Source organism: Bubalus kerabau, chromosome 20 (assembly GCF_029407905.1).
Source record: "Bubalus kerabau isolate K-KA32 ecotype Philippines breed swamp buffalo chromosome 20, PCC_UOA_SB_1v2, whole genome shotgun sequence".
Lineage (NCBI taxonomy): Eukaryota > Metazoa > Chordata > Mammalia > Artiodactyla > Bovidae > Bubalus > Bubalus kerabau.
Genome location: NC_073643.1, coordinates 50,740,507 through 50,767,668, shown reverse-complemented (window position 1 = coordinate 50,767,668; position 27,162 = coordinate 50,740,507). Strand labels below are relative to the sequence as shown.

General features: G+C 52.6%; 3 protein-coding genes and 1 pseudogene across 8 annotated transcripts; 1 reads left to right on the top strand and 3 right to left on the bottom strand.

Annotated features, from left to right (window-relative positions):
* Positions 1-2,567: 2,567 nt before the first annotated feature.
* On the bottom strand, positions 2,568-5,834 carry LOC129635247 (IQ domain-containing protein F1). Its single transcript, XM_055558041.1, has 5 exons — positions 5,751-5,834; positions 5,168-5,228; positions 4,866-4,982; positions 4,661-4,723; positions 2,568-3,015 (listed from the first exon to the last, which is right to left on the bottom strand). The coding sequence occupies exons 2-5, from the start codon at positions 5,168-5,170 to the stop codon at positions 2,569-2,571; spliced, it is 630 nt and encodes a 209-aa protein (XP_055414016.1). The 5' UTR covers positions 5,171-5,228; positions 5,751-5,834; the 3' UTR covers position 2,568.
* A 1,008-nt stretch (positions 5,835-6,842) lies between these two features.
* On the bottom strand, positions 6,843-8,273 carry LOC129635055 (60S ribosomal protein L39-like; annotated as a pseudogene).
* A 2,101-nt stretch (positions 8,274-10,374) lies between these two features.
* On the bottom strand, positions 10,375-18,324 carry RRP9 (ribosomal RNA processing 9, U3 small nucleolar RNA binding protein). 2 transcript variants are annotated; one of them, XM_055558044.1, is made up of 15 exons: positions 18,128-18,319; positions 17,775-17,857; positions 14,589-14,698; positions 14,134-14,201; positions 14,010-14,051; positions 13,601-13,727; positions 12,845-12,969; positions 12,670-12,762; positions 12,204-12,304; positions 11,985-12,119; positions 11,837-11,899; positions 11,476-11,621; positions 11,315-11,394; positions 10,662-10,735; positions 10,375-10,545 (listed from the first exon to the last, which is right to left on the bottom strand). In XM_055558044.1, exons 1-15 carry the CDS (start codon positions 18,212-18,214, stop codon positions 10,452-10,454), a joined length of 1,428 nt encoding a protein of 475 aa, XP_055414019.1. In that variant the 5' UTR covers positions 18,215-18,319; the 3' UTR covers positions 10,375-10,451. The 2 variants fall into 2 exon arrangements, with proteins under 2 accessions (XP_055414019.1, XP_055414020.1); XM_055558045.1 differs by lacking the exon at positions 10,662-10,735 and having other exon boundaries at positions 18,128-18,324.
* Positions 18,325-18,731: 407 nt separating this feature from the next.
* Positions 18,732-25,391, top strand: PARP3 (poly(ADP-ribose) polymerase family member 3). 5 transcript variants are annotated; one of them, XM_055558038.1, is made up of 11 exons: positions 18,749-19,039; positions 19,672-19,856; positions 20,239-20,364; positions 20,513-20,776; positions 20,937-21,069; positions 21,156-21,382; positions 21,604-21,753; positions 21,961-22,047; positions 22,294-22,471; positions 23,625-23,780; positions 24,212-24,905. In XM_055558038.1, exons 2-11 carry the CDS (start codon positions 19,674-19,676, stop codon positions 24,379-24,381), a joined length of 1,674 nt encoding a protein of 557 aa, XP_055414013.1. In that variant the 5' UTR covers positions 18,749-19,039; positions 19,672-19,673; the 3' UTR covers positions 24,382-24,905. The 5 variants fall into 5 exon arrangements, with proteins under 5 accessions (XP_055414015.1, XP_055414013.1, XP_055414011.1 ...); XM_055558036.1 differs by having other exon boundaries at positions 18,753-19,039; positions 19,667-19,856; positions 24,212-24,903; XM_055558039.1 differs by having other exon boundaries at positions 18,767-19,039; positions 19,667-19,856; positions 20,588-20,776; positions 24,212-24,897.
* The last annotated feature ends 1,771 nt before the right edge of the window (positions 25,392-27,162 follow it).

Below are 27,162 nucleotides of genomic sequence, written 5' to 3'. Positions count from 1 at the left end.
GCCACATTGGTGTGACTTAGCTCGGTTTGGTTCTAAAGTCCTTGCTGTTAACTCTGAGTCACTGAACACAAGAGAGAAAGGGAAATGAGGGGAGAGGGGACAGAAATCCTTCAGAGCAAGAGAGAGAGACCAGAACCTGAGTGAGACACAGGGGCAGGACACAGAGGGACAAAAAGTGGGAAAGACACAGCTCAAGCCCCAGTGCAAGACAGAGAGCTGGAGCAGGAGACCTCTGGGAAATGTGAGCTCAGGGACCCACTTGCCAGGGCAGACCACATGGAGCCGGGATGGAGGCAGGGCTTCTGGGCTTGCAGCTTGGATGGGGAATAACCCAAGACCTCAGACTGCCTCTCTCTGCAGGAAACCGTGAAACAGCAGTGCCTAGATGGGCAGAAGGACAACCTAAGCTTGACCTCTTAATTGGCCCTTTATCATCACTTAGGCCCCAGTGTGGCAGCTTGTCACAAGAAGGGACGGTCAGAGGACCAGTTCTTGCAGAAACTGGGGAGAGGGTGAAGGAGACCCAGCTTCTGCCTTCTCAGCTCTGGGTCTGTGATCACCTAGGGGCTGACACTCACCAGAAGGTTCAGCTAGAAGCGGAATGCCTTCTTTAACCCCACCCCCAACCCCAAGCCCGTGGAACCTCCCACATCAGTAAGGTCTGGAAGAGAATGAGCCCAAGCCTCCATTAAGGGTCAGAGAGTGAGGGACGGAGTTTGAGGTAGGAATGAGGACAGGGGCCATGCACTCTAACCATTTTCAGTTTGGGGTTCAGATTCTAACTTGGAGGCCAAGTGTGAAGTTACAGCCCCTAAAGTGAGCAGGAAGTTATTGGAAGGGGTCGTTGAAAAGACGTACTGCCACTGACACACAAGAGAGACCTGGGCAACTGGATGCCTGTCACCCCCTCCCTTTCCTTGGAAGAAAAGCTGTGACCAACCCAGACAGCACAGTAAAAAGCAGAGACATCACTTTGCCGACAAAGGTCCGTCTAGTCAAAGCTAGGGTTTTTCCAGTAGTCATGTATGGATGTGAGAGTTGAACCATAAAGAAAGCTGAATGCCAAAGAATTGATGCTTTTCAATTGTGGTGTTGGAGAAGACTCTTGAGAGTCCCTTGGACTGCAAGGAGATTAAACCATTCAATAATCCTCCAGGAAATCAGTCCTGAATATTCATTGGAAGGACTGATACTGAAGCTGAAACTCCAGTACTTTGGCCAACTGATGCGAAAAACTGACTCATTGGAAAAGACCCTAATGCTGGGAAAGATCGAAGGCAGGAGAAGGGGACAACAGAGGATGAGATGGTTGGATGGCTTCAGTGACCCAATGGACATGCGTTGGAGCAAGCTCCGGGAGTTGGTGATGGACAGGGAACCCTGACATGTGTCCATGGGGTCACAAAGAGTGGAACACAACTGAGCAACTGGACTGGACTGAACTGAACACTGCCTCCCTTGTCCTTAAAGTGTGGGATCTACCCACCATTCCCACAGTGAGAGGCATTTTCAAGGATGCAGCCTTGAGAGTAATGTGTTATTGAGAATATCTGGATGGTTTATGTGGCTGAACCTCATTAAGGCCTCTATATAAACTTTCAAAATGCTGGCATGCAAGTGCAGAACAGAGATCTACTTGTCTGCAGCTGCCCAAGACAAGCCTTGTAAATAAGTTCCCTTGCTTACTAAACCTGCCACCTACTGATCTGAGGTAGTCTGCCTCTTCCATCTTTTCTCGTCCTCCATTTACAGGGGGTTGGGTGTGGGGTGCAGTTTATGAAACAACAGGAACCAGGATCAAGACTTTGGGGTGGTGGGCTCCCCTCAGTCATGAGGATGGGAGATCATGCCCAGAGCAAATAGACTGGGGTGAATGAATTCCTGGCAAATGTGCTGTTGTGTGGGACAACCCCACCCCTGCCCCAGGCTTCCATTATACCCAGCCTTGGGGAGAGGCACCATTTCCATTGACCAAACATGAGTGATACTCTCTGAGTTGGCGACATGGCAGATCTGTACTCCCAACTTCCCTGCCTATGTCAGACATTGCTAATCAATCACAATCTAGAGTCCCTTGGACTGCCAGGGGATCCAACCAGTCCATTCTGAAGGAGATCAGTCCTGGGTGTTCTTTGGAAGGACTGATGGTAAAGCTGAAACTCCAGTACTTTGGCCACCTCATGCGAAGAATTGACTCATTGGAAAAGACTCTGATGCTGGGAGGGATTGGAGGCAGGAGGAGAAGGGGACGACAGAGGATGAGATGGCTGGATGGCATCACTGATTCGATGGACATGAGTTTGGGTGAACTCCAGGAGATGGTGATGTACAGGGAGGCCTGGTGTGCTGCGATTCATGGGGTCACAAAGAGTTGGACATGACTGAGCGACTGAACTGAACTGCTCAGTCTGGACTAAGGCTCAGAATCCTCTTCCTCAGAAAACCTCAGAGCCTCAAACAACCCGTGCCAATTCCTCAGAGCTAGCATGTGAGATGCTAACCATTTGCCACCCTTGGCCCTGATGTCCTGGAGTTTATCAAGCAGAGAGGGGCTGGGTATAGACCACTTCACTGCTTTATTGGAAGGGGAATACACTCCGTCACAATGCAAGGCCCTGAGCCCAGCAAGATCTCGAGTTCGAGATGTAGCTGGTTGGCTGTGACTCTGTAGTAGCCCTTGATGAAACCCCGGGAAGTGCAGGAGTGGCACCTCCAGTAGGCCTGGATGATGCGGGCAGCATCCAGCAGACGGCAGTAGCGCAGGCGGATGCGCCACATGCGGACCCAGGACTGCAGCCTGACTGCTGCCCACTCCTTCCGTGTGAAGTTCTCCAGAGCTGCCCGCCGCCTGTTATCTTGCAGCCGCGCCAGCTTGACCCTCCACCAGGCCTGAATGATCCACACTCTGAGCGCCGTGTGCAGCAGCATCCTGCGCACCAGGGTGCCCCGCCACCAGGCCTGGATCTTTACTGCTTCTGGATCACTGACGGGAGGCTTCTTTTGGGGTTTTGTGACCTAATGAGAAAAATAAAAGGAGACATTGAGAGGATATTCCCCACCCACTTCAGCCCCAGGGTGTGCCACGAAGGGTCTCTGATGCCCTATGAGCAACCACTCCTCCTCTGATCCCCAGGAGCACTGTGCAGGATGCTGGCTGGACCCACAGGCCAAGTAGGTGTCCTTTCTGTTCCCCTCTGGTTAATGGGCATGGATACACCACATTGACCTCTGAATCTCAGAGCACCCATCTGTAAAACGGAAGTATATGTGTCCTGGCTACCTGGTATTTTTTTAATTAATTAATTAATTTTAATTGGAGGCTAATTACTTTACAATATTGCAGTGGTTTTTGCCATGGGTGTTCATGTGTTCCCCCCCTCCCACCTCCCTCCCCATCCCTTCCCTCAGGGTCATCCCAGTGCACCAGCCCTGAGCACCCTGTCCCATGCATCAAACCTGGACTGGTGATCTGTTTCACATATGATAATATACATGTTTCAATGCTATTCTCTCAAATCATCCCAGCCTCGCCTTCTCTCACAGAGTCCAAAAGACTGTTCTTTACATCTGTGTCTCTTTTGCTGTCTCGCATATAGGGTCATCGTTACCATCTTTCTAAACTCCATACATATGCATTAGTATACTGTATTATTGTTTTTCTTTCTGACTTGCTTCACTCTGTATAATAGGCTCGTTTCATCCACCTCATTAGAACTGATTCAAATGCATTCTTTTTAATGGCTGAGTAATATTCCATTGTGTGTATGTACCACAGCTTTCTTATCCATTCGTCTGCTGATGGACATCTAGGTTGCTTCCATGTCCTGGCTATTATAAACAGTGCTGCGATGAACATTGGGGTACATGTGTCTCTTTCAATTATGGTTTCCTCAGTGTGTATGCCCAGCAGTGGAATTGCTGGGTCATGTGGCAGTTCTATTTCCAGTTTTTTAAGGAATCTCCACACTGTTCTCCATAGTGGCTGTACTAGTTTGCATTCCCACCAACAGTGTAAGAGGGTTCCCTTTTCTCCACACCCTCTCCAGCATTTAGTGTTTGTAGACTTTTTGATAGCAGCCATTCTGACTGGTGTGAGATGGTACCTCATTGTGGTTTTGATTTGCATTTCTCTGATAAAGAGTGATGCTGAGCATCTTTTCATGTGTTTGTTCTGGCTACCCAGTATTACATGGGTCAAATTGGCCAACCTCAGGCCAGATTTCCATAATCAGAGTGTTATCAAAGTCCACCTGAGACTGCCCACCCAACCAAGATCCAGGACTCTTCCCTTCAGAGCCCACACACCTACTGGAGAAATGGCTTCCTCTGCTATCCTGCCCTTTCATCCTTGGCTCGAGCTCCAATTCAGCCTGCTCTCTTCCTCTGCAATATCATAGTGTCTAAAGTTTCCCCCATCCCGTAAAATGCTGCCTCTCATCTCTTCCTCATCTTCACTTCTCTTGACTTTCAAATTTTAAATCTTAATTAGCAAGCAAACATACATGCACACATGCTCACACACATACACACACACACACACACACATACACACCACTGATTAAACCCAGCTTCTAAATAGAATATTGGCCATTCCATTCCACAAACACAACTCCCACATTTGCACTCCCAGCCCCGTGTCATCTGGGTGAGGGGATCATACCACTCCTGATCTCTTATCAGCATTATCCGCTCCCTTTGTTGCTGCTTTATTCTCTTGTTGAGCCTTTTAAAGAAAAAAAAAAACAGGAAAAGGGGACAGACAAGAAAGAGTTTATTCCTGTTCCTGGCTCTGGAACATACCAAAGACACTAGCCACGGTATCAGGACACAAAACCCGGAGACATCCAAGTCAGGGCTCCCCTTACCTCTGCCTTCTTGAACGTCGGCGATGGTTCTGAGGGTAAACTATTCTCCACCAGCCCCTTATTCTCCTGAGGCTTATTTTCAGTGTTTTCATCAACTGTCTTAGGCTGGTCTGTCTCCTGCAATCAGCAGAGAGGGGAAAGGCAAGAGTGAGGCTGCTCTCCCTCTCTCTCCAGTAAGCAAGCCACACAGCCCTAGTGCACAGGGCTTCCCAGAGTAGTCAGAAGTTAGGGGGAGTTCTCTCACCCTGAGATTTATGGGGACAGCTCCAAATGCCTAGTGTGTCAGCCTCTGTCTTACTCACCATTATTGGTTCCACATGGATTGGGTGTAGATGGTTCAAATCCCCTCAGGTCTGTGTTCCTCTAGTCATGGCATGGGAGAAAAGAGTCAGGGTGGCAGACCTGTGATGTCATAAGGCCAGTTGTGACTCAAGCACCAGGATGGCTCCCAAGAGTGAAGCCCCAACCAAGGAAGAGGCAACAGTGCTGTCCGTTCTCTTCTGCTGGAAATGGCCAAAAGCAAGACACTGGAAAGAGTGGCCCATCAATATAAAGGTGTATAAAGATAGTCATTGGTGACATCCCCAGTTGGCAAAATTGGGCATTGATCTAATGGTTTATAGTCCGTTTATACTATAGCCTATAACATAACTGCTGAAAAATAATTTTATATATATATGTACTGATGAGAAAGTGTATCCAAGATGTATTTTGTAAGTGAAAAAAGCTGAACATCATTATGATCCCATTAGATGAGATATAAAACCATCATTGTATGGGATGGTAAAAAAAAAAAACCATCAAAATGTATAATTATACATATATGCTATAAATGCAGATAAAGAGGGAGTAAGGTATGTACACCAAACAGCTACCAATGATTACCTTAGGAGAGAAGAGTTGAGTTGCTGACCCATTCATGCAATACGGCAGAACTCTGTGAGGCCCCCAGGACCAGCAGACCTTCCTTCCTTCCCCCTCAGGCTCTGGGGCTGGGAGCATATTCAGGGGGTTGATCCCACTGACACCCTCACAGACCCCCTCCTTTCTTCTCTTCTTTCCGCTCTTCCCTGAAGAGGTCTCCTTAGGACTTCTGGTAGAGGTAGAGAAGAATGATAGAGAAGATGGGGGCTGGAGAAGGACGCTCACCCCCCTCACGCTCGCCCCAGGCCCCTTGCTTGAATCGTGTCCCCCTCCTCTCCTCGGCCCCTGGGGCAGCTCCTCCCTGCCCACTGGATTGAGTCTGAGTCCGTCCTGGTGGCATTCAAAGCACCCATATCCTCCCTGCCCCTAGGGTCATCACATTCACCAACACCCCGTGCCCTGGCCTCTCCTGCTTGAGTCTCCCTCCACCCTGGGACTCAGCCCCCTCGTTTACCGGGGCTCCATCTGTGCAATCGTGCCTGTGTCCTTGGAGCGCAGGGACTTTAATTTCTCCCCTCACTGCTCAGATGCTCACGGATCCAGCTATGAGGAGCATGTGTTCAGTGACCATTCGTTTATCTTCTTTTATGAAGTATTGGTTTAAGCATTTATTCCACTTTTATTGGGCTGTTTGTCTTCATCACTGCGTCACAGAAGTTCTTATACTCTGGATATGAGTCCTTTGTCAGATACATGTATTGTAGATGTTCTTTTCCCCGGTCTGTGACTTTTTAAGTGCTGTCTTTTGATGAACAGATGGTTTTAATTTGGATGAAGTCCAGTTCTATCAATATTTTATACTGAGTGCTTTCTCTGCCCTAAGAAATCTTTGTCAACTCCAGGGTCACAAAATATTTCTCATGGGTTTTCTTCTAGAAGCTTTGTATCAGCTTTGCTTTAGTTTTTGTTTAGGTCTATGATCCATCTTGAATTAATTTATTTTTGGCTATGATGTTAGATAGGGGTCAAGTTTTCTGTTCCATTGAAAAATACATTTCCTTTCTGCATTGACTTGGCTTGGTACATAAAAAAATCAATAGACTGTGTAAATATGAGTCTATTTCTGACTTCTTTATTCTGTATCATTGATCTGTTTGTCTCTTCTTACATTCTTACCTGTTCTGATTACTGTAACTTTATAGTTTTTCAAGACAATAAGTCTTGAAATTAGATAATTTATCTCCTTCAACTTTGCAATTCGGTATCAAGCATTTCACAACTGCTCATACAGTTGATCTCTGTATACTATAACCCTCGAATCTTTCCATTTCAGGTGTGCTTTTAATTTTTATTTGTTAACAGGTTTGTTAGAATGTATAATAATGCAGATGCTATACAATTCATCCCCTTGAAGTACCTGGTTCAGTGGTTTTTATTTTTTTAATGTTTTGTCTGCGTCGAGTCTTTGTGGCACACGGGAACTTTGTTGTGGCTTCGGGGCTTCTCTCAGTTGTGGCTCACGAGCTCAGTAGTTGTGTGTGGGCTTATTGCCCCACCACATGTGGGATCTTTGTTCCCTGACCAGGGATCAGACCCTCATCCCCTGCATTGGAAGGTGGAGTCTTCTTTTTTTTTCTTTAATGTTTCACATACTTATTACTGAGCAAACGGATCCCTAGTGAGGAAACACCCACAGCCAAACATTCCATTGCTCCCATAAAATACTCGTGAGCTGTTCAGACAGTGGTGATGTTCTCATTGCCGTGATTCCCTTAAGATGCGCATGATCTTGACACAGCATAAATGTTTGCCACTTCATATGTGAGACTCCTTATATCCCCAGCTTGGATCTTCTCCAGTGTCGTCTCTTGGAGCTTTGCCTGATTTTATTACCAGTTTTCATTCGAATCCACTAGGGAATAGGATGATTCCGTTTTTGTTTCCTGGCCAGGAATCACTTGATCCTGCAAGTCCTGTGAGAAGAGAGCAAGGAGCAAATTCAACCGAACATAAGATAGGATGATGGAGAAAAGACTGAAAGGCGGATTCTTAACCACTGGATCACCAGGGAAGTCTGTATTCGATGGTTTTTTAGTATATTCACAGAGACACGCACAATTTCCTTATTCCTGTATTTTTTTGGGTAGACTGGGGGTGCCTGTAGGCCAATTGAGGGATCCGGAGGTGAGGCATCCTCAGTGACATGGGCAGGCTTCCTGATGGAACCTGTGAAGTGGTTAGTGGGCTCTGCATCAATTTCATATGTTTTAAGCCCTACCTGCTGTTCTTTCAGCCCCTCCCCACCCTTCAGTCAAACTGCTCCCCTGTGTTTTAGGAATGAGAAATGCACACCTCAGTGACCCTGGGGCTGTGATCTGAGGAAGTCCCAGGGCCTCATGATGACCAGGTGGGTCTGCAGAGGACAGAAATAGGCAGAGCCAGGAAGGGCCCCACCTGGTGTCTTTTGCCTGGTTCAGAGCTACAAACAGAGCTAAGAGTTTCTACAGTGGCTCACCTCACCCTCACCTGTGGCCTTGAGTCCATTATGGGTGGAAGAAGACAGGAGAGCTCTTGAGCCCATTGGAGTGGGCGGTGGGAGGCATAGTGCAGCAGCCCTGAGTCACAGAGCTTTGTATTTGTTATAAAACAGAGCAGTGAGCTCACTGCCTGCTCAGCTTCCCTGCAACTACTGGACACTGCAGACTGAAGTCTTGATCCTCCTCCTCGAGATCCTGCTTTCCCCACTAGGTCTTCCTCATCTTCATAAATGTCACCACTGACTACTATGTTGCCACCTTCATCTCATTGCACAATCAACAAGATCTGTTGACTTCTCCAAACACAGCTCTGTCTCCCCGTTCTGCCACTGGGCCCTCTCACACCTCCATCACCTCTTACCTGCTATTACTATAGTTTCCTAAGTGGCCACCCTTCTTTCCCCCAAACCTCTACTAATTAATTCTCCACACAGCAGCGAGCTGTGTTTTCTCTTTACTGTGAACCAGCTCATTTTACGTTTTTGCTTTCAACCCTCTCATGGCTTCCCATTGCCTGGAAGGAAGGGAGTGAGGGAGAAAGGGAGGAAGAGCCCAACTACAGAGTCTCAGCTGACCAAGGCCAAGAATAGAGGCCATAGGAGGGATTATTTTCAGTTTCAATTCCAAGGGCATTTATTTTCATTCTCCCCGGGAATGTGCTAACGGAAAAGGGGTTTGTGGATTAAGGGGCATCTCCATATTACTTGCAATATTGTTCAGGAGGTATGTGTATCCCATCGTTAAGCTCAATTTAAGGCGGGGACATAGGGAGTGAATTCTAGTAACATCCTCTGATCCATAAAAAGATTTTCAGGGATTCGGTCTGAACCTGACCCTTCAGGCCCCAAGACAATGAAAGGAGCAGCTCTGTCCAAGGGGGAGGCCTGGGGAGACCGGGGGGAAGCCACTGCCGCTTGAGAAGCACAGGCTCAGCTGTTGGACTCAAGGCATTAGAGGAAATGTATGGGCAGAATCCTTAACATTCCCATTTTCCACTGAGTTTCCAGAGGAGAGGTGGCTTCACTGCACTGCTAGCTCTCCAGTCAAGCCTCTCCACCTCTTTACTCCACCCCACAGCAGGAGCTGAATTATCCAGTGAAATCAGGACAATGAACATTCCTTTGACATGTTTACCTGGCAGGGGCATTGCTCACAGGAGTCATGCAGCCTGGCTGTCATTTGGACCAAGGGCAGAGCTATTCCCACCTCAGACCCTTGTCCCCAAGCAGTGAGAAATGCAGGGTCCCACCTGCACCCCGACCCCCACCCCAAGGGCAGTCTGGCTCCTAAAGCTTCCTGACCTGGCCTGGGTGGGGCAGATTAGCCTGACTTGTAAGAATACATCCATGATGGTCTGTTGGGACAACAGTTTCATTTTTATTTATTTATTTTCGGCCATGCTGCGTCTTCGTTACTGTGTGGGCTTTTCTCTAGTTGCACCAAGCAGGGACTACTCTCTAGTTGCGGTGCTCAGGCTCCTCATTGCATTGGCTTCTCTTGTGGAGCACAGGCTCTTGGGTGAGCAGGCTTTAGTAGTTGCGGTTCCTAGACTCCAGAGCACAGGCTCAATAGTTGTGGTGCACAGGCTGGAGAAGGAAATGGCAACCCACTCCAGTATTCTTGCCTGGAGAATTCTATGGACAGAGGGGCCTGGCAGGCCATGATCCACACGGTCGCACAGAGTCGGACACAACTGCAACGACTACGCACGCACGCACGCACAGGCTCAGCTGCTCTGCAGCACGTGGGATCTTCCTGCACCGGGGACCGAACGCATCTCTTGCAATTGGTAGAAGGATTCTTTACCAGTGAGCCACCAGGGAAGCCCCCTGACGGTCTTCCTTTCATTCCTCAGACCCCACAGCCAGGCCTTTACACACACTGGACAGCCACAGCTTCTTAGCTGAGAGATCAGCAGCTTCCGACCCCAGTGAGCCCAGAGCAGGGGGGTGGAAAGCTGGCCTAATGAGGTCACAGAGGACACTCAGGGTCCAGGAGCCAGAAGCCAGCTGAGGGCCCCATCCCCAAATTCCCTGGAAAGGCTAAAGCCCCTAGGCCTTTACTAAGCCATCTCTGCCCTCCCAACCCAAGAAGCTGGAGGAGACAAGGCCCAAAAGAGGAGACTTTTAATACAAAGAAAGCAGGGGATGACCTGGGGAGAACTTAAATAAAGGGGATGTGAGTGTCAGGAGCCAGCAGCCGGGGGCCTGGGGGCCCTGCGGAGAGGGATGATGCAGACAGAGTTCCGGGCCTCTTTGATCCGCCACCACCGGCCAAGCCTGCGGGAGGGAGAGATGCCGCTGAGGCCAGGCCCAGCCCCCCGCAGCATCCACCTCTGTTCCCACCCAGCCAGTGCCACCTGCCCCACCCTCGCCCCTCGAGGCATGCCTCATACCTGTGCTCCTGCCCCACCCCAGCCACCAGGAAGTCCCCGGCACTGGAGAACTTGAGGCTATTGACAAAGCCCACCTGAGAAGAGGGAAGGACTACGTAGTGAGATGTGAGAAGAGACCCTCCACCACAGCCCCAGCATCACAGTTAAAGGTCCACCCTGCTCTGCCCTCTGCCGCCTGGGCCTCAGCCTCCACATCTGTGAGATGGGGAAAGTAGATCGCAGGCCTTGCAGAGAGTTTGTGGGGATTAGGGAGACAGTGTGCACCAAGTATGGCCTGGATCCTGGCTCAGGAGACTCCACGACCAAGCCCTGAACTGCCACTCTGCCCTAGGCTGTCCCAAGTCCACACGCTAGCCTGGCATTCAGCCCGGCACCAGTCATGCAGAACAGGGTCAGGCCCTCTGTGCTCTGTGCACACTTCCCTGCCTTGTACCCCAGGACCCAGGACAGGGCCTGGGACTCCTTTGGGAGGGGAGTGGAGGAGGAGAAGGGAGAGGAAGAAGGGAGAGTTTCTGCAGGCCCTGTAGGAGCTGGGGCTACAAAGGGAAGTCACAGCTGGCCCTGCCCTGAGGAACCACCCTTCTGGCAGGAAAAGACTGGTAAGGGGCTTTGGGAGAGTGGTAAAGACAGGCTGGTATTCAAGCCCCACTCACCAGGGGGATGTCGTAGAGAAGGTCAAGCTGCCGGAAGCCCTCTCCACATTGCCAGAGCCGCAGAGAATTGTTGTGGGAGCCTGGGAGACAGAGAGACAGTGAGCAACCCCCTCAGCAGCCTACCCTGGGATAACCTCCTCTCTGCCACACGGGGGACCCACCTGTGGCCACAAGGTCTGTGTTGAGCAGGGCTGCGACTGACGACACCCAGAAGGGCTGCTCCAAGCCTGGCTCCCCCCGCAGCCCATGGGCCTCACGCTGCAGGGCAAGTGGCCGCTTCTTGGAGAGGCCCCACAGGGCCACGGAACTGTGGACAGGGAGCAGGGTGAGTGAGCGGTCAGAGGCAGGGCAGAGGGCCACATGGCAGGAAGGGACCAAGTGCACAACAGCCACGCGAAGCAGACAGGGTGACCTGCGCTCTCTGCCTCAATGTCCCACCTATGGAAAGCGGCTACTCCAGCTCCCGACCAGGGGGATTTTCTATGCAGCAAGCCTGGGGCAGGGGTGGGAGGCAGCTCTTACCCGTCGTCTGCACCCGACACCATGTGCTCCTCATTGATGAGCTGGATGCTGTCGATGGAGCCCCTGAGAAAGGAGCTGTGAGGGGCATGGCCCAGCCTCACCCCCAGCCCACGCTGCCCCCCACGCTGGGCACAGCAGGCCGCCTTACTGGTGGCCATAGAAGACAAGCTGGGACTCCTCGGGGATCTTCCACACACGCACGGTCCCGTCCCGGCCCCCAGCGGTCACACAGCACTCCCTGCTCAGAGCATCCAGTGCAGCCACAGCGTCCTGGTGCCCGAAGCTGGAGCAGGGGACAGATGGACGATGAGGTCACCCATGAACCTGAACACACACGAGTGCATGCCCTCTCCCCAGGCACACTCACAGCGTCTCCACATAGGAGTTCTCTGCCACATTCCACACCTTCACAGAGCGGTCATGGGATGTGCTGTAGAGCTGGTGGGTGCCTCTGCGGAACGCCAGCCCCTGGGAGTTCATGGAAAGAGGGAAGAAGGGGACCTGGGCTACAGCAGGCGAGACAGAGGTCAGGCCCAGGGAGCCCCCTCGAGAGTGCTCTGTGGGGCTCTACGTGGAGCCAGAGGCACACTCACTTGCCCTTGTCAAGCAGGTACAGACTCCTCGGAGGCCACCTCCTCCCTAGGCAAGCTCGCCTCAATCTCCCCCAGCTCTTCCCCATCGCTTCCCCCTGTTTCTGTCCTATACACCGACGTGCAGGTTCTATGAGAATGAGGACCCTCTGCCTCATTCACGCCATTCCCTGGAGCCCAGCACCAAGCCTGGCCCACTCAGGTGCTTGAGAAATGTCCACTGAAGGAGACCCAGCTCCTTACCGACACAGCGTCCCGGTGTCCCGTGAAGGTGTACAGGTGCTGGCAGCTCTGGGCCTCCCAAATGAGAATAAGCTTGCTGCGGTCGCCTGAAGCCTATGGGGACAAGGACCATGGCCAGAGGTACCGACTGTGTGCCCACACCTCTCACCCACCCCCGGGGCCAACGCAGCCTTACCAAGTACTTGCCATCGGAAGAGATGGCCATGCAGAGGACATGGGTGCTGTGGCCAGGGGGTTGCCCCTCGGCGCCCTTCTTGGCTCGAGGGATCACATGAAGTTTCCGTCCACTCTCCACGCTCCCTGGCACCAAGGGGAAGACAGATGCTGCTAGGACTGGGGTAGGCGTCTGGTAGCCCCCTTTAAGGGCCCCATGGGACCATGGAAAAAGTCCTGGCCTCAGGTCAGAAGATCTGGCTCAGCCACTGTGAGCCCCTGGACAAGTCAGCTCAGTTTCCTCATCCGTCAAGTGGGGCCAGTAATCCCAAAGGGCAGCCAGGAAGCCCGGAAGAGAAGGGACAGGGAAGTGCTTGGGGCTGATGGTGCGAGCTCTTCCTGTTACTACTGTGGGTGGAGGAGGCCAGCCCTCAACGGTCAAAGGCTGGGAACCCAGGAGGACCAGGAACTCAATCCCAGGGCTGTGCGGAGCCTCAAGCATCCTCTAGTCCAACTGCCCACCTGCAGCATCAATTCCTGTTAAATCACCACCCCGCCTCTCCTCCATCATCTCCGATGACATTGACAGAGAGCTCACAAAGCCCCACTCCTGGGCAGACACTTCCACCGTCACCCAGAAAACACCTCTCAGGGAGCAAACCTGCCTCCAGAAGCTTTCCCCATCAGGCCTCCGTCTTCCCTGCTTATTCCCTCCTCCCCAGACCAGCCCTCCCAGATGATCCCTTGGGGCTGCACCCCCACCCAGGCACTCACTCACACTTAATAATGGTGCAGTCTTTAGCAGCAGAAAAGATGGCCAGGTCGTCAGGGGTGACAACCAAACATGTGATAGACAGCTGGTGGCCACGTAAGATTCGAATGTCAGCCGGGTCTGGGGCCTGGATCTAGGCAGGCAGGGGCTGGGTCACTGCGACTGGGGGCAGGAAGGCCCCCCTCCACACACACACACACACACACACACACACACACACACACACGCCACTCTTTCCCACCACACTGCCAAGAAGGAAAGCCAAACCCAAGGTTGCAAGGACTGACCCTGTCTGGCCAGGTGCCCACTACGTTTCACAGCAAAGACCCCACAGCCTGAGTCCCCAATTGGGCCATTTGCCCACCGACCCAGGTGATTCCCTCCAATCTGACACCAAAGTGCCCTGCCCACTCACCTCCTTTGCCACTGACTTCTGCAGCCTGCCCCTCTGCTCGAGCTGCGTGAAGAGGAGAGGAATGAGATCCCAGAAGCAGACAAATCCCATCCCTTCCCTGCCACCACTCTCCCTCCACACTCACCACATCCTCCTTCAGCCTCCCTGCCACCTGGTCCTCCTCAAATTCGCGGGCCTCAGCCTTCTCCTCCTCTGTGGAGGAAAGAGGAGCCCAAGTAAACCCAGGCCAAGACTCCACTTTTCCCTTCCCGTCCCAACGTGCCGCCTCAGTCCTAGGCCCTGAACACTTGGGCTGTGTCCCACGGAAGTTCAGACCACCTTGGGCAAAGGCGGCGGGGCATGGGGGGTAGGGCAGGGAGGGCTGGATGATCTCCTCCTGCCCACCCTCTAGCTTTGCTTATCAGATCAGTCTAAAGCCCCATGAAGCCTGGCCCACCCGAGGAGGTCCATCAGAGCTCACAGCCACCCTCCCATAGGGCAGCCAGAACCTGCAGCCCCGGCTGCCCACCAGGTACCTGCATCAGTCACCCACCAAGGGGCACAGGCCGTGCCCCTCACCTGCCCAGCCCACAGGCTCACCTTGCTGCCTGAGCTGCTCCAGGTAGACCTTGGCCAAGCGCAGCTTCTTCTCCTGTGCGGTCTCCTCCAGCTCCTCTTCCTCCTCCTCCTCAGTCCTCCTGGGAGCTAGACTGTGGGCAGGAGCGGGCTGGGTTTGAGGAGGTTCGGCCCACTCCTCTGGCCACTGGGACTCTGCCTCCTCACTGCTTTCCCTGCCACTTGACCACCTCCATCCCTGCCAGCCTTCATGGCCAGTGACCACACACACAGAAAACTGAAAAAAGATGTAACTTACCAAACTGAAAGGGCCCATCCAGGGACCAACATAAGGGTGAAAATAGGCCCCAAACCTAAAGACATAACTGTGAAGTCTCTCAACTCTGGAGGGAAAGAGAAGGTTCTATAGGTCCAAGAAGAATCGGATCATGTTCAAAGGGTCAAGAATCAAAATGACTCCAGACATCCCTCAACACCAGCCCTGAGAGCAGGACACAAAGGAACTGCACACACAAAACTCGGAGTAAAATGCTAACCACTGGAATGGCGGGCCAAGTTAAGCCATCAGTGATGAACGAAGATATTTTCAGGGGTACAAGGTGCCACAGAATTGGTCCCTTCTCCTTTTAAGGATGGAGGGTGTGTTTCCCGAACAAGAAGACTGACCTAAGAATGGGGAAGGTGTGGAAGTGTTAGTTGCTCAGTCATGTTCAACTCTTTGCAACCTCATGGACTGTAGCCCACCAGGCTCCTCTGTTCACAGAATCCTCCGTAAATACTGAGAGTGGGTTGCCATTCCCTTCTGAAGGAAATACCGAAGTGGATTGGGAATACTGAAGAATACCGAAGTGGGCTGCCATTCCCTTCTGCAGGGGAGCTTTCCGACCCAGGGATAGAACCTGGGTCTCCTGCATTACAGGCTGATTCTCTACTGTCTGATCCAGGCATGGGAGACAAGAAACAGAAGATCCAACATGGAAAGCAGAAAAGGTAGATCTCAAAACAACAACCACCCCCAGACACAAGGGAGCCGCCAACCCAGATCTGACGTGAGAAACCAAGAGGCAGACATATTGGGACTATCATTGCCCCATCCTCACTGCTGAAGCACCATCCTCTTCCCTGAGGATGGGATTCCAGGTGAAGCTTAACTGGGTCTGGCTGGACCTTGTGAAGACCTTGATTTCCCCTCCACTTCCCTCACTTAAGATGAGTCCTACGCTGACTTGCTCCTGGGAGCTGGAGGTAGGTCATGGGAACTCAGAAGCAGAAAACCCAGGGCCGCCTGTTCCCTCTGATCACGTGCCTGCAGATATCTAGTCCCTGTCAGGTACCCCAACTGTTTCCAAGACTCATCCATGACCTTGCCCATAGCTTCCCCAGAAGGGACATTGGAAATTCTCAGGGAAGCCAAGGCCTCATGTTCTTGAGACCAGTTAGTACCCAGCGCCAAGCAAGTCTTCAGCCGACAGAGTTGCTGCCCTTCCCTCATATAACCAAGGTCTACACTTCTACTCAGTTTACTCAAAGGAATAAATCTTTGTTTAGGGTTCGCACACAGGAGACAGAACTCTAAAGAAAATCAAGAGAAGCACACACCATTATAATTCCACTCATATAACATTCTGGAAAAGGCAAAATTCTAGGGATAGCAGTTACCAGGGGGGAGAGAAAGAGAGGAACTGACTACAAAGGAGCCAGGGGGAATTTTGGAGGGTGGTAAAACCCTTCTCTATCTTCAGAGCGGTGGCAGTTTATATGAGCCTGTTACAACTCACAGAAAGGTACACTAAGAAACAAATATCACTGTATGTAAATTACACCTGAATCAGAAAAGGAAAAAAAGGAGATAAAGAAAAAGGAAGAAAGGAAACCAAAGAAATTATTAACTCAAGTCAGGAATGGCAGTTGGGTCTTCTACATTTCTGCCCAGGTCTAGTTCTGGTGGGTGCACAGAGGTCCATCATTTCATCATTACTGTCTATGGTACAATTACATTTCATTAACTCTTCTGTAGCTAATAAATTTCACAACACATTTTAAAAATATTTCAAAGTGTTTCACACAGGGCCTGGCACACACACACCTGCAGTAACCTCAGGACTACAAAAAGTATATAAAGTCCTTCTGAGAACAGGTTAAGACCAACATGTACTCAACATTTAGAGGCAGAATTTCTAAAGCCAACTTTAAAAAAATAATAATTTAGCATTTGTATTTATTTATTTGTTGGCTGCGCTAGGTCTTTGTTGCTGTGCCTGGGCTTTTTCTAGTTGTGGCAAGTGGGGACTATTCTCTAGCTGTGGTGCACGAGCTTCTCACTGTGGTGGCTTCTATTGCTGAAGAGCACAGGCTCTAGGTTGTGTGGGCTCAGTAGTCGTGACACACAGTCTTAGCTGCCCTGTGGCATGTGGAATCTTCCCAGACCAGGGATTGAACCCATATTGGCAGGTGGATTCTTAGCCACTGGACCACCAGGAAAATCCTCTAAAGCCAACTGTTAAGGAAGGCACCAGGATTTCCTGGTGTGACAGCTTCCATTCCACAAGGTCAGGCCTGACACTTGCTAGCTCCCTTTGAACTCCGCAGTATGTTTTCACCCCCATCACCTGCAGAATGAATGAGGTACACAAAGCCCTTCACAATCTGGATGCACGTACCACCTGCCCTTCCACCCTCTCCATCTTCCATTTAGCCCGTTTAACCCCTAGACTTTTCTCTGATTCCTGAATGCATTCCCTACCTCTCCATAAGGAAGCCCTCCTGATCTCTCCAAGCCCTATTTAAACTCCCCTTCTCTGTTCCCACAACACACAGCTCTAAGATATGCCTCCCATCACAACACACTCTGTCTTCACCTGCCTGCTCATCTCTGTTCTCAAAACAATGAAACTAGTGCCTGGCACTCTCAGTAACTGAAATTGTGAAGAACTAACAAGCATTTCTTGTATCCTCCCCTTGCTTGGAGTTCAGCTCCCTGTCATGAGCCAGGAAGGTTCAGCAGGTCTCCCATTGGGACTGGGGGTCCTCCCCACACAGAGACCCTGCAGAGAAGGAAATGACAGTTCTCAGGGTCAGAAAGTGGAGGAAAGAGTCAAGACCTGAGATCCTGGGTGCTGGCCCAGTTCTAGCGCCCCTTCAACTGAGGATTCCTTGCATACACCATGGGTCCCAGGGTTCCTTTCCACTAGGTGGAAAAAAAGAGCTCACCTCTCACTCTCCGAGTCGCTCGAGATCTCCTCATTCATCTTGCCGCCACCCTTGGACTTGACCTTGTCCCCAAAGGAGTCGCCCTGGGAATTACATAATACGTTTTTGGTCAGGGGTCCCGACCACTCGGGCTCTGACCACGAGTCCCTTAGGGTCCCTCGAGAGCCACTGGGAAAGGCAGTGGCCCCTGGCTCAAGTGAAAGACTTTTCAGGATTTGACGCACGGAGAAAGGGAAGAAGCTGACTCCAACCTGGGTCCCGGGGCGAGGGGACCGGGGCCGGGACCCCCGGATGGGATTAAGGTGGTCCCAATAGGCAGGCTAGATTCCCGCCTGCCAAAGCGCCATGCTCACCTTTCGCCGCCGCTTGAAGGCCTCCGCACCAACCCCGGCCCCTGAGGCCGGCTTTCCCCTCTTACCAGCCGGCCCTGTCGCCGACATGCTGCCCACGGTGCGTGTTGCAGCCGCAGCTAGAGAATTCACGTGGCGGCTAAACCCGGGCAGTCCCACCCGACTCCCCTCTGGGATAGGCTCCCACCGCCCTATAGGTCCCGCCTCCCACAGCTCTATTGGGTCCTTGGATAGGTTCTGCCACGCCCCCAAGCTCCCATAGGGTAAATGCCTGTGGCCCCGCCTCCCAAAGCTCCTATAGGCTCCTGCGCCCTGGCTCAGACGGTAAAGGAAGCAAGCCTCTTCCCGGCGCTTCCGGCCAACGACTGTGGCGCATGCGCCCCGCCGCTGACTGACGTCTGAAGAGGGGTCGGACTCCGACGCCTTCTCTGTGTTTGCGCCCTTTGGACGCTGGGGGGCGTCAGAGATGCAGGGTCCCTTTCCCTGGACCGTGACTCCTCCCCGTCAGGGGCGGGGACCAGGGTGAGGGTCTGACTCCCTAGTAACCGGGGGAGAGGGAGCCAGGCAGTCCCTGGGAGAGGAAGGCAATGCCTGCACTTGCGGCCAAGGTCACTTGACAAACCAGTGGACACGTATTGCATGCCTCCTCAGGCGAGATGTGCACCGCTAAGGGTGCGTCAGTCCCCTGGGCCTTGGCTCTGTCCAGGTCAAGTGTTCACCCATTCATGGGACAGGCTGCCCCGGCTCGGCCTGCCCAGCCTCTGACTCACCAGACTGGTGACCAAATTACTGGAATCCTATCCACACCCAGTTCATCCCTGCTCCCCTAAGGCTTACAGACGGTTGTTAGAACTGACTGCCTAGGAGGTACTGACCCGGTGGCCACCACTTCTCCCAGGTCCCTGCTTCTCTTAGGTGAGTGCCCTATGGCTCTGCCTACAGCCCTCCACAGGGCAGGACAGGGCAGGGTGGGTGTGACTGGCTTTTGCCAGTTCGGTGCCACTGGTCCAGGACCCGGACTGGCATCCCAGAAGTCTGATGGGAAGAGTTTCTGTGCTACTGGGTCCCAAGCTCTGGAGAGACAGAGCTGGCCTCAGGAGTGCTGCCCCCCGGAGCCACTGCCGACTCTCCTCCATAGCTGATGTGACTCAGCCCAGCAGCCATGCCAGGTCCAAGTCAGCTGAGAGGGGGGAGGAACAGAGAGTGCTCTGCAAGGAGGAGCCCAGAAGTGGGAAGGGGTAGATTTTCCTTTCACTTTCCTTTCCACCTCAGTACACACAGGAGAGCTAGAGAGGGTGGAGAGCCCCTCTTCCTTAACCAAACTGGGAAGATTGTACAGAGGCCGGGCCTGGCCCAAGTGACTAGAGAGAGAGGTCTGTCCGGTGTGCAGAGATTTGGTTTTGGTCAGGGACTAGGGGAGGGGGGTCGGAAATGGAGGCAGAAGGTTACCAAAGGCAAACTCAGAGTGGGGCAAGTTGGTGCTGTGGCAGCCAGGTCAGGTACAAAGGCCGTGGAGGTCTGAGGGACTCCTCTGTGCCACAGAACAGCCATGGTTCCAAAGCACAAGCTCCAAGTGCAGCATGAGGGTCCTGAGAAGACGAAGGGGCGACAGGGGGCAGAAGAAGAGGACAGTTTCCGTTCCACTGCTGAGGCCCTTAAGGCCGCACCCACAGAGAAGTGCATAGCCCGAGTGGACCCCTCATGTCCACTCAGCTGCAACCCTGGAACCCAGGTAAGCTGTAGTCCCCGGGCAGTCCCGATGCCTGCTCCCTCCTGGGTACAAGGACACTCAGACCTGCTCCCCACCACCTTGGCTCTGGCCAGGTGGTTCCAGGCTCCCAAGAAAGCTGTGTTCTCCCGAGACCCCAGAGGTCAGGCAGGGCTATAGCCCATCAGATCCAGGCAGGTCAGGCAGATCCAGGCAGTGTCTGCGCTTCAGACATCAGGGCAAGCCCCTGAGCTTCTCAGGCGTTCCCCTCCCACATTTTAAGGCAGGGTTCCCGGACAGGGCCTCCTCTGATGCCCCAGTGCAGTCTGATTCCTGTCAGCGTCCAGCCAGGTAGCCCTGGGGTGCCCAAGCCAGCCTGCCCTCCCTGCACCTGCTCTGGCCACAGGTGCATGAAGACTACGACTGCACCCTGAACCAAACCAACATTGAGAGAAACAACAACAAGTTCTACATCATCCAGCTGCTGAAAGATGCTGACTGCTTCTTCTGCTGGACCCGCTGGGGACGCGTGGTAAGTGCCACCCAGCCATCCTGTGCCCCGCTCCTCCCCACCTCTCCCTGCTCAGTGCATGCCTCCTGCCCCCAAGGGTCCCCACAGCTTACGCAGGCCGAAAGGCCACAGCCACTGACTGTGGCCCTGCCCCGTCTCTGACGCCCAGGGGCACTTGGCACAGGCCGGCACAACAGAGGCAAGCAAGCATTTGTGGCAGGCACTGTGGCTGTGTCGCTTACAGGGAGAGGTGGGCCGGTCAAAGCTCAGCCCCTTCGAGTCACTGGAGGATGCAAAGAAGAGTTTTGAGAAGAAATTTCGGGACAAGACCAAGAACAGCTGGGCAGAGCGGGACCACTTTGTGGCCCAGCCCGGCAAGTATACACTTATCGAGGTGCAGAGAGAGGACGAGGCCCAGGAAGTCGTGGTGAAGGTGAAGTGGCCAGGGAGGAAGGGTGGGCCTGGGCCGAGGGCGGGGACACTACTGCCTGGCTGAGCGCCCTCAGGACAGGCCTCGCTCTCTAGCCTCGACCTGCTCTGGCTGCAGGTGCCCAGCCCAGCTGCTCCTGCCCGTGTGTGTCCTTTACCCCTAGGTGGACGGAGGCCCAGTGAAGGCTGTGGTTCAGCGGGTGCGGCCCTGCTCCTTGGACGCAGCTACGCAGAAGCTCATCACCAACATCTTCAGCAAGGACATGTTCCAGAATGCCATGGCCCTCATGAAGCTGGGTGAGGAGTCAGGGGCGGGCAGGGTAGCAGGGGCCTGGGGGTGGCAAGGCTGCGGGACGGACCCCTCACTCTCCCCATCCTCCCAGATGTGAAGAAGATGCCACTAGGGAAGTTGAGCAAGCAGCAGATCGCCCGGGGTTTCGAGGCCTTGGAGGAAGTGGAGGCGGCCTTGAAAGCCCCCACAGATAGTGGGCGCAGCCTGGAGGAGCTGTCCTCCCACTTCTACACTGTCATTCCCCACAACTTTGGCCGCAGCCGGCCCCCGCCCATCAACTCCCCTGAGCTTCTGCAGGCCAAGAAGGACATGTTGCTGGTGAGGGCTGGCAGGTTACAAAGCAGACAGACAGGGGGATGGGGGACAGAGAGATGGACTGTGACGAGCAGACCAAAGGACAGAGGAGGGGAAGGCCAGGCAGATAGATGAGGTGCAGCTGAATAGGTGGATACACAGGTGGGGCAGCCACAGCCCTAGTCAGGTGGGAGGGCGAGGGAGGGTCAAGAGGACAGCCAAGCTGCCAGTGCCCATCACCTTAGGTCCTGGCGGACATCGAGCTGGCCCAGACCCTGCAGGCCGCCACTGAGGAAACAAAGAAAGTGGAGGAAGTGCCACACCCACTGGACCGAGATTACCAGCTCCTCAAGTGCCAGCTCCAGCTGCTGGGCCCAGAGACCCCTGAGTACAAGGTGGGCCGGGCCCCACAGAGAAGCCAAGCTAGCAGTGGGCACTGTTCCTCTGCCTGTCTGCCCTCCAGGTGCCCAGAGGGCTCCCTCGGCCTGGGCCTTCTCTCACTGTGTCTCCAGACCCTGAGGAGAGCCCTGGGACTGGGGGACAAGAGGAGCTTGGTCCACATGTCTCTTGCTCTTGACACCGAACTTCTGCTGTCCCTGCAGGTGGTACATACCTACTTAAAACAGACTAGCAACAGCGACAGGCCTCCTGCTCTTCAACATGTTTGGAAGGTGGACCGAGAAGGGGAGGTGAGGGAGAGTCCCCCCGTCACCACTACCTTCTCCCTGAGGGAGAAGGCCTTGGCTTACCCGCTCCTTAGGGAGTAGGCTGAGCCACTCTGAGTGGTTTCCACCAGGCCTAGGGCTTGTGCATGTGTGCATGAGTGTGTGAGTGGCCAGGGGGCCCTTGGCCTTGGTTATCTCTTCTGATGGCAGACAGAAGCATCTGAGCTTGGGGAGCATGACTCTTCTGGTTCCCACCTTCCCCCACCCCAGGGAGATCGGTTCCAGGTCCATGCCAAGCTGGGCAATCGGAAGCTACTGTGGCATGGCACCAACGTGGCCGTGGTAGCCGCCATCCTCACCAGTGGGCTCCGCATTGTGCCACATTCTGGAGGCCGGGTCGGCAATGGCATCTACTTCGCCTCAGAGAACAGCAAGTCGGCTGGCTATGGTGAGGCGTCCCTCAGAGCCAAGTCCTGGGTGGGCATGGGGACACTAAGGAGCATGGGGCCCGGTGCTTGTTCAATTGGTGGTGGACCCAGGAGTGGATCTCTTGGATGCTTATTGACTCGAGAGCTCAGTGGGGAATCCTGGCGGTTGGGGGACTCAGGAGGCATCCGGTGGCCAGGACAGCTTCCTGAGGGAGGCAATGTGGATAGGATGAAGGTGCCAACCTGACCTGGAGAGGGGGTTGGTGAAAGAGGAGCCTTTGAGGTAAAGTAGCCCGGGTGTGGCACAAAGCCTGGGAGGCTGCAGCAGGTCAGCATCTCTGAGCACAGCCTGAAACAAAGCTTAGAGAAAATGCCTGGTGTGGATGGGGGGCTTGGGGCCCAGGACGATCAAAGGAACCTATTCAGAGAAAGATGGGGAGTACAGTTGAACCTGGCTGCAGCCACAGGGAGGGTGGTTAAGGTCAGAGGCTGCTGGGAGGCTGTGTTCCCATCCAGGCCAACTATGATGGGCACCCAGTCCAGGGCAGTGGAGGTGGAGGAGGAGGAGGAGAGAAGCCAGGAGACGAGTATGTGAGAGGTGGGGTGGGCAGCATGTGGGAAAGGGTGGAGGGTGTCTCTGATGCCCCCCAAGTTTCTGTCCAGAGGTGTCCTCACTGAGGTGATCTCCCTATACTGGCTCCTTGGTCCAGGTTGACCACATTATTGGAGACCACCACCACTCAGGAGAGCAAGGTTGGAGGAGTCGTCTAAAAACAGATGGGGCTGAAGGTTGCTCAAGGCCTGGGAGCCCACTAGGAGGGCAGAAGAGCCTAAGAAGGAGAGGAGAGTGGCCTCAGGAGATCTTTGCGAGGATCCCAGGATAGAGGGTGAAGGAGGCCAGTGGCAAAATCAGCAGAGCAGGCCAGAAGAGCCCCCGCCCCAGATATGGTCACTGAAAGGCCATTTCCGACCTTGGTGAGGGTGGCAGAGGCCTGGCCTCAGGGAGCTGAGAGGAGAAAAGAAGCAGGCAGGGACAAGGAGCCTGGAGAAATGGTGGGAGGAAGGATGGAAGAAGGCCTGGGCAGCAAAGCCAAAGGAGATAACAGTGCAGCAGGGGCCCAGGGAGTCAGGCAGAGGCCAGTCTGCCTACCCGGAGCCTTCCTGTGCCCCCAGTTACTGGCATGTCCTGCGGGGCCCATCACATTGGCTACATGTTCCTGGGTGAGGTGGCACTGGGCAGAGAGTACCACATCACCGTCGATGAGCCCAGATTGAAGCAGCCACCCTCTGGCTTCGACAGTGTCATTGCCCGTGGCCACACAGAGCCTGGTGAGTCTCAGGAAGCTGGACAGGCCTAAGCATTAGAGGTGAGGCTGAGATGAAGCAGGACACTTTCAGGGAGAAGGTGAGCAGGAAAGGGACTGTGAAGAAGGACAAGAAGAAGCCGGCTTCTTCACTGCAGTCCTTCACTTTGTCATTCAACATACACTCACTGATTCAACAAATCATTCCTGGGCATCCAGGAGGGCTTCAAAGAGGAGGTGTCATTGAGCGTGGAAAGATGAGCAAGCATTTCCCAGGCAGAGAAATGGGGGAGGAGATTCCAGGCAGAAGGCCCACCCTGTGCAGCAGTTTGGAGGTTGGCTGGGGGGAATGAGTGGGCACTCCCTGTGACAGAAGAGCATAGGGGATAGGACTAACTGGTAAAGCCAAGGACCAGTGGCCCGCGGGTGACCCATGGCCCTTGCTGTGCCCTGCAGATCCAACCCGGGACACCGAGCTGGAGCTAGATGGCCAGCGAGTAGTGGTGCCCCAGGGCCAGCCCGTGCCCTGCCCAGATTTCAGAAGCTCCAACTTTTCCCAGAGTGAATATCTCATCTACCAGGAGAGCCAGTGCCGCCTGCGCTACCTGCTAGAGATTCACCTCTGAGCTGTCTGCCCAACCCTCCCGCCCCCTGGGCAGGAGCTCAACCATCATCCTCAATCCCATATCAACTTCCTGCCTTCACATCTCCCTCCTGTGTTCCAGGGATTCCCTCTCCCTCTGATCCTTGTTGGTTCTGGCATGGCTGTGGCCTCAGTCTCACCTCCTAAGGTGATGGGTGTGATGGACTGCAACACGAATACAGCAGCCTATTCAAGGCTGTGTAGTTAGGGGGGCACAAACTAAGAGTGGGTGGGTCCCACATCCACCCAGGGCATCCTCTGTGGCCTAACTGTCCATCCAAGAGAGGTGAGATGATGGATTTCCCTGGCGGTCCAGTGGTTAAGACTCTGCTTTCACTGCAGGGGGCACAGGTTCGACCCCTGGTTGGGGAATTAAGATCCCACAAGATGTATGGCAAAAAAATAAATGAATTCTCTGTGAAGTCATAATTTTTGTTTATGAAAATCTTTCACCATCAAAAAAAAAATGAATAAACAAGAGAGGTAGGCTGCACGTCAGGCACGCACAGGCATGTTTATTAAACATTGTATCGGCTTACTCCCTGGTCTCTGCTTGTCTGTGCCATAGCTGCACCAGGCCCGGGCCTCCTTGCTCTCCAGGGCGACTTGCCACACCACACAGCATTTCCAGCCCCACTCCAGGGAGTGACCACTCACACGGGTGAACACCAGTCATGCACACGCTCCCACCCACTGTGGTCACAGTCTATGTTGGTCCTTGTAACAACTGTCCTCCTCTGATCACTGAGCCTCTGAAAGGGACCCTTCCCCTCCACTCAGAGCTGTCATGTGGGGGCCCATCTGGTGATTCTTCAGTCCAGACACGGCCAGGCAAATCAAGCATTTCTCATGTCTTGCCACCAAACACCCATGTGTATCTTTTGTCTATTATAAATGAGTTGAGAATATTTGTGAGGGTTTCAGCTCTGCTGTCATGAAAGGAGTGGTAATTATCACCCCAGTTTACTCTGTCCACAGACGAGGGGAGCAGATACTAGACAGCAGGTCAGGACCCAGTGCTGGGTCATACCCTGCATTTCGTTGTCATTCTCTTTGGTTTCCTTTAATCTGAAACCATTCTTGAGCCTTTTCTTTTCTCTCCATAACTTTGGACACTCTTGACACTCCTAAAGAGTACAGGTCAGTTGTTCTATAGGCTCTCTCAGTTCACGTTTGTCTGATATTTTGCAATAATTAGATTCAGGCATTGCAGTTTGGCAGGAACGTTATGTGAATGACATGTCCTTGGTGTACTATATTAGGAGGGACGTATCCCATCCTTGGTGATGTAACTTTGCTCAAAGTCATGTCCACCAGGTTGTTCCACGGGGAAGTTATCATTTCCCCCATTTGTAATTGATCAGTAATCTGTTGGGAAATATTTTGAGTGTAAATGTCCCATTCCTTATCAACTTTCACCTGCTAGCTTTTACATTCAGTGACAATTTTTACCTGAAATTGATGACTTCAATGAATTTTTGCTACGATGGTTGCAAATTTTTATCTAATTCCATCATTTCTTCTGTATTTATTAATAACAGTCACCTTTCTTTCCCTATTATCAGTATGGACCCGTGGGTTCCGATTATATTCAATATCTGTGCTATAGTTGACGTTGAATGGTCCAGTTCTCTGTTATTTGGACGAGACTGTTGCTGTTTTGATCCTCAAGTTGTCCCTGCTTTGGCTAGCAGAAGGTCCTTCAGGCTAACTCCTGTGTCTACATTATTTTGTGAGCACTTCCTTAGGTTCTGGTTATCACATGACATTCCAGGCTCATCTTGTACAAACCTAGAATCAGCCATTTCTCCACAGGGGCTCCCTAAAGCAGGAGATGATATTGAGAATCCAAGATCTGGGCAGAGGTGTGCTCTTTGGAACTGCGTGTTTTTGCTTTTCAGTCCTGGCAGCAAAGAGGACTAGGAAATATGTACATGTAAATAAACACATCTATCTCTGTCTGTTTCTCCGATTCCAGTGTGCCCTTCCATTCTTTCCCAAATCTATAATTATCCTCCCTTCTCCTATAGTCGGAACCTTGGTTCACATCAACCTCAAATCATTTACTTATTTGCCTAATCCCACACAAAAGCAGTTTCAGAATTGCTGTACCCACAACCATTGTGAAAAACAAACTTGCTAAGTAGAGTTCAAGATTTATCAAACCTTATTCAAGCTAACTTTTTTGTCTTTAGACTGAAGGTCAGTGGTCAAAGCAACAGTTTAAACACAGGTTCAAATATTACTTGGATTAGTTATTTATTTCCCTTCATTGTGGTGGTTATTCATTTGGAATGCAGGTAGGTTCATTTGTTTCTATATATATTCACTTTTAGGGGGCTTTCTCATCTTTGTTTATTTTTATTTTTTTCAACACATAGACCATTAATATGGTCCTCCAAAGTCCAGTCTGTCCAAATCTGTGCTGGGAAGAGTGTTCTTCTCCTAGCCCTCTCACTCCATGCTCCATGCCTACCAACCTGCTGGAGTTTCTGGTTTATCCTCCCTGCATTTCTTTTTGAAAAAAAAAAAAAAAATGATAAACTACAAAATGTTTTCACTGTTAATTTAGTTGAACCATTTTAGAGGGAGAATGCACTCCCCAACCCACCATAGTCCCCATCCCTGCCTATTGCCTTCCCCAGGCACCTGTTCTCATCTGCTTTCCCATCTAGTCCTGCTGAGTCCTCCATAGGCCCTACAGGCCTAACTGGGCAGTGGGAAAGCCAATGCCCTCTCCTTCCTCTGAACCAGGATCTCAGAT